General features: G+C 47.5%; 1 protein-coding gene across 1 annotated transcript; it reads left to right on the forward strand.

Annotated features, from left to right (window-relative positions):
* On the forward strand, positions 1–6,735 carry HYKK (hydroxylysine kinase). The gene is made up of 5 exons (XM_079991706.1): positions 1–293; positions 2,678–3,027; positions 3,668–3,810; positions 4,295–4,478; positions 5,841–6,735. The coding sequence occupies exons 2-5, from the start codon at positions 2,685–2,687 to the stop codon at positions 6,299–6,301; spliced, it is 1,131 nt and encodes a 376-aa protein (XP_079847832.1). The 5' UTR covers positions 1–293; positions 2,678–2,684; the 3' UTR covers positions 6,302–6,735.
* Positions 6,736–10,603: the final 3,868 nt, after the last annotated feature.

Here is a 10,603-nt window from a genome sequence, read left to right on the forward strand (position 1 = left end):
TTGCATTTGGTGCTCCGAGAGGCGCAGGAAGGAGCCTCGGGCAGAGCTCTTCCGCAGGAGAGAAAGCTCAGCCCCGTTGGCAGCAGATCTTCTCCTTTCAAGGCGCAGCTTCAAGCCGGCAGAGCTTTTCCCGGGAGGAGCTCCTGCGCCTCCTGCTGGGCTTGGCCTGCCTGGGCGCCGCGCTCAACAACTGAAGGGAGAGACAGACCTCTTTTCTCAGCTGGCAGTTCAGCGGGCAGCCCACGTACCAAAAAGAGAAGCAGGGAAGAAGGAAAGCACTCCTGGTTGTCCTGGTAAGAGAACTGTCATTGGGAAAATACTTGGGAATTGAAATAGCACAGTAAATTTGATCATGCTTCCTGTGTGTTACCCATGCCAGATTGTTTGTGCTAGCAAGTACAGGTTACATACGCTTCAGGTTACAGAATCCACTAACCCAGAAATATTACATCAGGTTAAGAACTTTGCTTCAGGATGAGAACAGAAATCGTGCTCCAGCGGCGCGGCGGCAGCAGGAGGCCCCATTAGCTAAAGTGGTGCTTCAGGTTAAGAACAGACCTCCGGAACGAATTAAGTACTTAACCCGAGGTACCACTGTACTTACTTATTTGTGCATGTGAATGATCTCTGTGGTGTATGGGGTAGTACCTCTGGTGGGGGACACGTTGTGCTCCTTCTGGGGTAGTTTGTCCACCTTTTGTACCCCACCCTGCACTCAGCTCTCCCCTGTGGTTCCTAGATGCTATCGGCAGGTGACAGCGGCCACATTCCCAGGAAAGACTTTGACTGGCCATCTGATCAAGGCCTCCAACTGGTCTCAAATCCTCAGTGAGTCAGGGACTTCCTGCAGGCAAAGACAGAGTCTGGCAGGTTGAGCAGACGAGACCCAGAGTGGGTCCAACAATCAAGAAGGCAATTTCTGTAGAGGAAAGCGAGGGGCAGATGGGGCTCAAGGGAGTCCACCTAGGAGAAGGCAAACTCTGGTGACTTGTGGGACATCTTCAGGAGAAGAAAAGTCCAAGGAGTAAAGCCTACACAAATCTGGAGTCGAGTCCCTAAGACGGTTGGTTGTCTCCTGTATGCCTCCTTCCAGCAACACCTGCAGCCAAGCTGGTGCTCGGCTTTCCTTTGGACCCCATCCGTGAGGCCAAGAGGGGGGTCTTCTCATCTGCGCAGCCCAGAACCTCCATGCACACGGCCCAGGCTTTTTTTAAAAAAATAATAATATTTATTCAAGTTTTAAAGGTTACAAAAGGGGAAAAAACACCAAATTAAGCAAAAAAACACACACAAGACAATGCATCACAATAAGTAAAAACAAAAAAACAGAAAAATACAAACAATTAAAAAAACAAATCAAACCTTCCCATAACTTATCTTTCATTTGCTTGTTTCCTTGACCTCCTTCTAGTTCAGTTGGATATTTCAGCAAATCCTTTCCATCTTTGTTTTTATCCTAATAATTTATCTTAATATACTGTAATTTTACATTCTCTTCTTTCACCAATTAACAATCCATTTTTACTTAATCCTTTATAACATTTCTGCTAAAACCACATAACTTCATTCCAACATCCTTCTAACATTCCTTAATTTTACAATGTTTCTGTAAATAAACTTTAAATTTCTTCCAATCTTCTTCCACCAACTCTTCTCCTTGGTCTCGGATTCTGCCAATCATTTCCACCAGTTCCATATAGTCCATCACCTTCATCTGCCATTCTTCCCGGGTGGGTAAATCTTGTGTCTTCCAGTACTTTGCAATAAGTATTCTTGCTGCTGTTGTGGGCACACGGCCCAGGCTTGTGCCCCGGGGGAGAGGTCATTTTGGCACCGCTCACACAGCGCTATGACTTCACACCCCGAGGAGAGAATCCCTGATCTGGTGGTGGGACTTTAAAGGTAAAGGGACCCCTGACCGTTAGGTCCAGTTGTGGCCGACTTCGGGGTTCTGGCACTCATCTCGCTTTATTGGCCGAGGGAGCCAGTGTACAGCTTCCGGGTCATGTGGCCAGCAGGACTAAGCCGCTTCTGGCGAACCAGAGCAGCACATGGAAACGCCGTTTACCTTCCTGTCAGAGCAGTACCTACGGTATTTATCTACTTGCACTTTGATGTGCTTTTGAACTGCTAGGTTGGCAGGAGCAGGGACCCAGCAACGGGAGCTCACCCCGTCATGGGGATTCGAACCACTGACCTTCTGATCAGCAAGTCCTAGGCTCTGTGGTTTAACCCACAGCGCCAGCCACCTTTTAAAGCCCTGAAATAAATTTGTCTGTTCCACCACCCGCAGTCACCATTGCTGCAAATTCCATAAGTTATGTGCAATGTGAAGAAGGACTGTTGTACCTCGTTGTTGCTACATGTAAGGTTTTTTTTTTTATGTGCAAAGGTTAGGAAGCTTCTCACTTTGTTTAACAGAGTCCAAGGGTCTCTGTTGGAGAGTTTTGCAGTAGAATTTTCAAGTGGGACCTGTTATCAAAATAGGATCTCCCTGAGAAGAAAATAATAAAACTCTTGTTTGCTGCCAACTTTTGTCGTTCAGTTGACAAACTCCTAGAGGACTACACCCAGAATTCTGATTTAAGGTGTTGCATGCACAGTAGCTTACCTGCAAAACTCAATCTAAATGTTCTGTTCTTTGTCATTGTTGATTGTTATTACTATCCTCTTACAGATGCATAATGTCGGCTGAAAATAAGCAACAGTCTCTTAAGAAGCCAGCATTCAGCAAAAAGCAAGCCACTGAATTGGTCCAAAAGATATTCGGATTAACAGTGTTGGAGCTCAAACCGTTGCCGAGCTATGATGATCAGAATTTCTATGTGTGTGCTTCGGCTGCACTCGAAGGGAAAGCAGAGAGCGCCCAGAATTTTGTCCTCAAAATAATCAATTGTGAAGACAGCCAGAACACTGAACTCATCGAGGTGCAGACCCAGGTCATGATATTCCTGAATGGCGAGGGCTTTCCCGTGCAAACTCCTCATTCCACAAAAGAGGGTGGAATAATGTTTCTGGAATCCGTAGGTGAGGGGGTGGAACATGCATCCAACATTGCTATTCTGCTGGTGCCAGATCCCATCTAGTCCAGCAAGAGACCAGCTGCCTTTGAGCAGCTCACAAGCAGAACAGGAGGGCAGCTGCAGTCTCCCTGCTTGTGACCCCATACCCTCCAACATTTCCCTGATGAAAATAGGGGTGTCCTATACAACAACAATTTTATTATTTATACTTTGCCCATCTGGCTGGGTTGCTCCAGCCGCTCTGAGAAGCTTCCAACATGTATGAAAACATTATAAAACATTAAACGTTATAAAATCTCCCTATAGAGGGCTGCCTTCAGATGTCTTCTAAAGGTTGTACAGTTACTTATTTTCTTGGTGCCAACATTTCTCCGATGAAAATAGGGACGTCCTAACAAAAAGCAGGCCATTCCAGGATCAAATCAGAAACTGGGTGGCTTCTGTAAACCCAGGACTGTCCCTGGAAAATAGGAATGTGATTGTATTGCATTTGTTTTTTGAAACTCTTATTTATATTTTGATAATTTTATTATTACTGTTTTTAAAGTCAGTTTTTTATTGCTGTGATATCCTTTTGTGTAACAACTTAGAGCTCTTCTGTATGTGAATGTTGCTGAATAATATTAAATCTCTTTGCTTCTTAGACACTGGCTCTGCCAAAAGAGCATATATAGTGCGGCTGTTGAGCTACCTCCCAGGCAAAACGGTGGCCACGATCCACACGAGTCCCCCTCTTCTGTATGAACTTGGGCGGATGGCAGCCAGGATGGACAAAACGCTCACAGAGGTGAGATTTTGGAATATGCCTTAGTTTTAGGTGAGCCCCATAACTAAGACTAGCTGCTGTTTTAATTTCCAGCAACGCCATGGAGTAAGCCAGCAGTTTGGCTGCCGGGGGGTCAACCTGGGATTTGGGTGGGCTAAACATTTTTTGTTGACTTTATATCGCTTTTATGTGCATCTGCTGGTGCCAATCCGTAACCATTAGGCAATGTGAGATATTTGGCTCCAATGTTTGGGTAATGGAGAAAGCTGAAAATGCTCACATGGGGGTGGGGGGAGGGGAAAATGCAGAAGGTCTGGGGTTCGGTGCCCCCCAGTATTTCCAGGTTGGAGGGGGTAAGGCCTCTGCCTGAAACTCTGGACAGCCACTGATCTGGGAAGATAGACGCATCACAGCAACACTGCCCATATGCACTCAGCGATTTTGTTTTGTTTTTAATTGAAACAATGTATTCCTGTCGTCCCCCCCCCCCTCCGCCACCCAAAAGAAATTCCAGCATCCATTGGCGAGAAGTCTCCACCGAGGTGGCTTCATCTGGAATCTGGCTAATGTCCCTCTCCTGGAGCAATACATTCATGAGCTGGGCCGGAGCGAATACCTAGATGCAGTGAAATGGGCCATTGATCAGTTCAGGCGTAAAATAGTGCCAAACCTACACTCCTTCCGGCCCTGTAAGTATCTTTTTAAAGAAATGCACAGTGATATACAGTCATACTTCAGGATGCGATCGCTGCAAGTTGCACGTTTTCGGGTTATGGAAACACCGAACCCAGAAGTACTGGAACAGGTTACTTCCGGGTTTCGGCGCATGCACAGAAGCGCTGAATTGCGTCATGCACAGTCGCAGTGCTGCGGGTTGTGAACGTACCTCCCACACAGATCACATTTGCAACCCGAGGTTCCACTGTAGTTGTTGGTATTTGTAGAGGCATACCTTGGCCAGGAGCTGTACCAGCACTGCCCCCCCCCCGAAAAAGCCCACTTTACGAGAAGGTGCAAGAAGGGTGGGAAGCTCCTCTTGCAGTTGATCTCGCTGCGACACCGGCACTGTCTGCACACACATATCGGTCATGCATGCCATAGTCTGATAGGTAATTTATGCGGGGGGGGGCATGACTTGTGCCCCTGGTGGGGGCTGGTTTCACCGTCCCTAGGTGTGCCTCTGACTATTTGATTTTAATTTTGCTAAGTGTTTTTTATGTGCCTGAGGGAGGTGGGTGGGGAGAGAGATGCTTCATGCATGTGGTATCTCTAACTTCCCTGTGATGCGGTGGTGCTCAGTTGTATATTAGGCCCCAAATTAGATTAAAATAGTGAGCCTTAAAGTACCACTGAACTCTGGATAACTGATTTCTGCAGAGCCATGCATCAAATTGCATTGTAAGGCAGGGCCTACTGTATATTATTCTAAACAGATTGTTGCCTCCCTTTCCAATGTTCAGGCCAATACTTTTCCAGTCAAAACAACATCACAATATGAAGACCCTGCTGGATCAGGCCAGTGGCCCATCTAGGCCAGCATCCTATTCTCACAGTGGCCAACCAGATGCCCATTGTGGGAAGTCTGCAAGCAGAATTTGAACACAACAGCAGTCGCCTCCCCTCCTGCACTTGCACTTGTAGCTGTGGAGGCAGAGCACAGGGCATCCTGGCTGGCAGCTGCCCACAGCCCTCTTGTCCATGAATGTGTGTAATCCTCTTTTGAAGCCATCCAGATTGGTGGTTGCCCCTGCCTCCTGTGGGAGGGGGTTCCATAGTTCCATGCCCAAGTAGGAGGCATTGGCAGGCTTGGGGGAAACTCCAAGGGTTACAGAAGTGCGAAAAGTAATCTAGAGGGGAAGTTCTAAGGGGAAGGGGAGCTCAGCCCCAAAAGACACCCCAGTGAGGACAGAGCATCCTCATTGGCCTGACAGTTGGGGAGGGGAAACAGGATAATGACATGGAGTGGCTGGAATCCTGAACAGAAGCATTCAGCACTGCAACATTCTGTTACACTTGAATTATATCAGTTTTTCTTCGTTCTCCACTTTCAGGTATCATTCATGGAGATCTCAATGACCACAATATTCTAGTAGATACCGATTTTACTTCCCCTAAATGCTCACAGTACAGGGTGTCTGGTATTTTGGACTTTAGCGACATGAGCTATGGCTACTACGTGTTTGAAGTAGCGATACTCATCATGTACATGATGATTGAAAGCAAGGAACCCCTCAGCGTGGGAGGCCACGTTCTCGCGGGATATGAAAGCATCGTCCCGCTGACGGAGGAGGAGCGAGGTGCCCTGTTTCTCCTAGTGAGTGGGAGGTTTGCTCAGTCTCTCGTGATGGCTGCCCACACCACCCTCCTGCAGCCCGAGAACAAAGAGTACTTGATGACCACATCCAAGACAGGATGGAAGTGCTTGCTGCTGCTCTTTGAGATGGGCCAAAAGGCTGTGGAGATGATCTGGTTTAACACAGCTGAAGCGTATGCCAAAAAGGGGCCCTCCTAAATGTTGGGTTACATGGTTATGGGCCGCTCAGATTTACAGTTTTAAAATGGGGCTCTGCCCAGATTAAAGTTCCAGATGTTATGATCAGGGAATCTAGAATACTGCTACCTGAATGAATTATGCCAATACTTACCGGTATTTATCCTTTGTATAATTTCATCCTGCTTCCAAAATCTAGTTTTTCAAAGAATTTCAGATTTATTCCATTGGGCAGAGCCCACACACACAGGCCTCTGGAACGTCTGACAAAAACTAATGCCTGTGTTTGCTTTTTTCCTCCTCCCCCCCAACCCCCTTGCCTTTTGTGCCCTTGATTGTAAGCCTGTAGGCAGGGACCAGATTTTTACTGATTGCTGTAAGCTGCTTTGGAAGCCTATTTTCATCTGAAGAGTGGGATGAAAATCACTTTAAATAAATATTTTTGGGAAAGCTTATTATTCTATTGCTGGACCTTTCCTTCAGATATCTGAAGGTACTTTGTAGCGCCCCCCCCCCCCCCCGAGAGCTCCTGACTGACCCAAGGTCTTTGCTTCCGTTTGCTGGGCAGAGCAGCTGGGGAAACACAACCAGATCGGTGGGGTAGAAATAATAAATTATTATTAATATTGAAGCTGAGTAGTGATCCCCACCCGAATTCCCTTCCCTGTATAGGGAAGTTTCTTATGTCTTCCTGTGTTTTAATTTGTTGCAAGCTGCCCAGAGTAGCTGGGGCAACCCTGTCAGATGGGTGGCATACAATGAATATATTATTATTTATTATATCTATCCTGTGTGTCAATAATAATAAGAAAAATAAGTTATAACAATATTTATACCAGCCTTTCCATTAAAAAGCTCAAATACAACAATTTAAAACAAGCTAAAACAATTTATTAATATGATTAGAGTACAGTGAAGGGTTGTTTGAAACATAGTGGCATTATTATTATTACAGTGCTACATTTATTTCCCATTTTTTCGCCAAATAGCTCCAAGTGGTGCACATACCTCTCTGCCGCTCTGTTTTATTCTCTCAATGACCCTGTGAGGGGGTTAGGCTGCGAGGCAGTGACTGGCCCAAGGCTGCCCGGTAGGTGCAGGTCCTTGCCTGGCACTCTGCCCCCGGGCTGGGCAGCCCCCCCCCCCGGCTGCTTCCAGGAAGGGGACCCAGGAGTTCTGGCGCTGCAGACGGACGGAGGGCAGAGTGCTGTCTGCTCTCAGGCTTCCCCGCATCTCAGCCTTCAAGGAGAGAGATTTTCTCCAAAGGTTGCATCTATATGCAGAAATTAACATAGGCACATTTTGTGCACATTTGAGTTTTTTTGTTTTCCAAGATACCTTTCCTTTGGGTGCTGGGACAAGGAAGCAGCCCAACTCTTACCCCAGACTCTGCTGCTTCCCCCCAAAATGTCCAAATATGAGCCACACTGCAGATGGGACACACTGGGACAAGCAAGGAAAGGGAATTTGTATTTTCGAAGACATCAGAAGGGAAGTTTTTAATGTTTGGTGTTTTATTATGCTTTTATATGTGCTGGAAGCCATCCAGAGTGGCTGGCGAAACACAGTCACGTGGGTGGGGTATAAATAATAAAGTAATATCATCATCATCATCATCATCATCATGTTGGTCAATAACAGGGCATATAGGATACAATATAGTACATTAAAAACACTCTTAAATACACCCTTAAATGTAGAATTAAAAGCAATATAAAATGTTGTTTCGCATTTCGTATTAATTTGCAAAATCCAAACGGGGGGGGGGGGCAGCAGCAGCCCCTCCCTTCCTAGGACTAATCTGGCCCTTCGCTCCCCTCCGACCCGCCTCCTGGCCCCCGAGCGTCCCCTGACGCTTCCGTCTCTCTCTGGCGCAGCTCACGCGGGCGACGCTTCGAGCATGATGGGAGTTGTAGTCCACCCACGGGGACAATGGCCTCTGAGTCGCGTGGGCGGTCTGGCCCTTCGTCTCTATGCCCGCCCCTCTTGCTCAGCAGTGCGCAGGCGCGCGGCGCCCGCCATCTTTCTCGCTTTCGGAAGGCGGCGGCGGCGGCGGTGAGTGAGGCTGGCGGGGTCGAGGGGCCTCGGGCGGCTCCGGGGGGCGGCGGGTCCTCGCGGCCCCTGGTGGCGGGTCGGGGGTCCGGGGGGGGCGAGGGGCCTGGGCCTGCAGGCTCCTCCGAGAGAGGCCGCCGCCGCCCCTTCCCGGGATGACTCGGCAGGCTCCTCTGCCTGGGCCGCAGCCCGACCGGGATGGGCTCGATGACCCTCCGGGGTCCCTTCCAGCTCGCCTCGGGTTCCAGGAGTAGCTTTCTGGCAGGCTGGAGCTCCGCAGATGGAGGCGTCGCGCAGCCAGCGACCCAGCCCTTCCTCCTCACATTTGGGCGGCCTGCCCCGCGAGGGAGCCGGGTGGAGAGGCAGTGGCTCTGCTGCCTCCTTGTCCGTACTCTAGATCCGTTTGCTGTTATTTGAAACAGTGCAGTTTGGTGGAGGTCGGGGAATAACACCCGCTCCCCCCCCCCAAAAAAAAAAAATTAGTAGGAGCATTTTGCCAGTTTCCCTTAATGTTTGTCTTTGAAGGGGAGAAGGATCTCTATCCTGTTTCTCTTCTAGGGGTGTTTCAGTTTCGAACACCAACCTTTTCCTTTGTAACCACCTGTGTTTCTCTGTGAGATCGTTTATGATTATGTACACACATTTGGATGTTAACTTTGCCGAGAATAACATTTCATACGCCTAAAGCTTGAAGTGGTCATGTGCCAATGTTAAGAAAATGTTTTAAAAGTGTGGGAAGAGAGGGATGTTGCTTAGGAAAATGCTTAGGGTTGTTGTTTTTTTAATTGACATATTAACGCTTGAATTGAACTTATACAACAACTTCACAAGCTCATCGAAGAAATCTGGGAGAGAAGATCCCAGCAGACGACAGGAATGCCAAAATTATCAATCTCTTTTAAAAAAGGTGATAGAATGGATCGTGGAAACTATCAAGGCATCTCTTTATTAACTGCAGCCGGCAAAATTTTTTGCAAGGATATTAGCAAACCATCTCTTAACAATATCTGAGGCTACCCTTCCTGAATCCCAAAATAGTTTTAGGCATTCTAGGGCAGGCATCCCCAAACTCGGCCCTCCAGGTGTTTTTGGGACTACAACTGCCATCATCCCTAGCTAACAGGAGGGATGATGGGAATTGTAGTCCTAAAACATCTGGAGAGCCGAGTTTGGGGGTGCCTGTTCTAGGGGACAGTAGACATGATTTTCACCACTTGACAGCTTCAAGAAAAATGCAGAGAGGAAACCAACCCCTGTATATAGCGTTTATTGACCTGACTAAGGCCTTCAACACTGTAAATCATAATGCTTGTTTACGAAGCTATTGTACTACCAGCCTTACTGTATGCTTGTGAAACATGGGCCACTTATAAACACCATCTCCAACTCCTCAAAAGATTCCATCAGCGGTGTCTCCGAACATTTTTACACACTTGGGAAGACAGGCAAACTAATGCCAGTGTACTGGAAGAAGCAAATATCACCAGTGTCAAAGCAATGATTCTTCAACAGCAACTTTGTTCAACTGGTCATGTTGTGCGGATGCCTGATTATCATCTTCCAAAGCAACTACTCTATTCCGAACTTAAAAATGAAAAGCGTAATGCTGGTAGTCAACAAAAGAGGTTTAAAGACTCCCTCAAGGCAAATCTAAAACAATGTAGTATTAAACTGACATCTGGGAAACATTGGCCTGCGAGCGCTGCAAAGCCTTTACTAAAGGTGTTGTGAACTTTGAAGATGCTCGAACTCGGGACGAAAGGGAGAAACGTACTAAGAGGAAGGCACGCTTGGCAAACCCTCACCGTGATCAGCTCCCGCCCAGAAACCTATGTCCCCACTGTGGAAGGAGCGTGGATCCAGAATTGGCCTCCACAGACTCAATGTTAAAACGGTGCTCATGAAAAACAATCTTACTCGGCTACGAGTGATCACCAGAGAAGAAAGAAGAAGATACTCTCTAATTCTGTACCTGCTTGGGGGCGGGGGTGGGTAATTCATAGTACAGTGGTAGCTTGGTTCTTGAACTTAGTCCGTTCCAGGAGTCCATTCGACTCCCGAAACCATTCGAAAACCAAGGTGCGGTTTCCGATTGGCTGCAGGAGCTTCCTGCACACAAGCGGAAGCCAATGTTGGGCTTCCCAAAAATGTTCGCAAACTGGAACACTTACTTTTGGGTTTGTGGCATTCGGGAGCCAAGCCTTTTGAGTACCAAGGTACCACTGTAAAAGCAGAACTTCCATATACCAGGGATTAAGGGAAGAGTTACCA

This window comes from Podarcis cretensis (assembly GCF_951804945.1).
Source record: "Podarcis cretensis genome assembly, chromosome: 9".
Taxonomy (NCBI): domain Eukaryota; kingdom Metazoa; phylum Chordata; class Lepidosauria; order Squamata; family Lacertidae; genus Podarcis; species Podarcis cretensis.

What these genes read in the sequence shown, in the direction of transcription:
- HYKK (XM_079991706.1), top strand. Translation starts at nt 2,685, where the DNA reads ATGTCGGCTGAAAATAAGCAACAGTCTCTTAAGAAGCCAGCATTCAGC. An exon ending in TGGACAAAACGCTCACAGAG is followed by an intron (nt 3,811 to 4,294) that starts GTGAGATTTTGG and finishes GCCACCCAAAAG; the next exon opens with AAATTCCAGCATCCATTGGC. An exon ending in CCTACACTCCTTCCGGCCCT is followed by an intron (nt 4,479 to 5,840) that starts GTAAGTATCTTT and finishes CTCCACTTTCAG; the next exon opens with GTATCATTCATGGAGATCTC.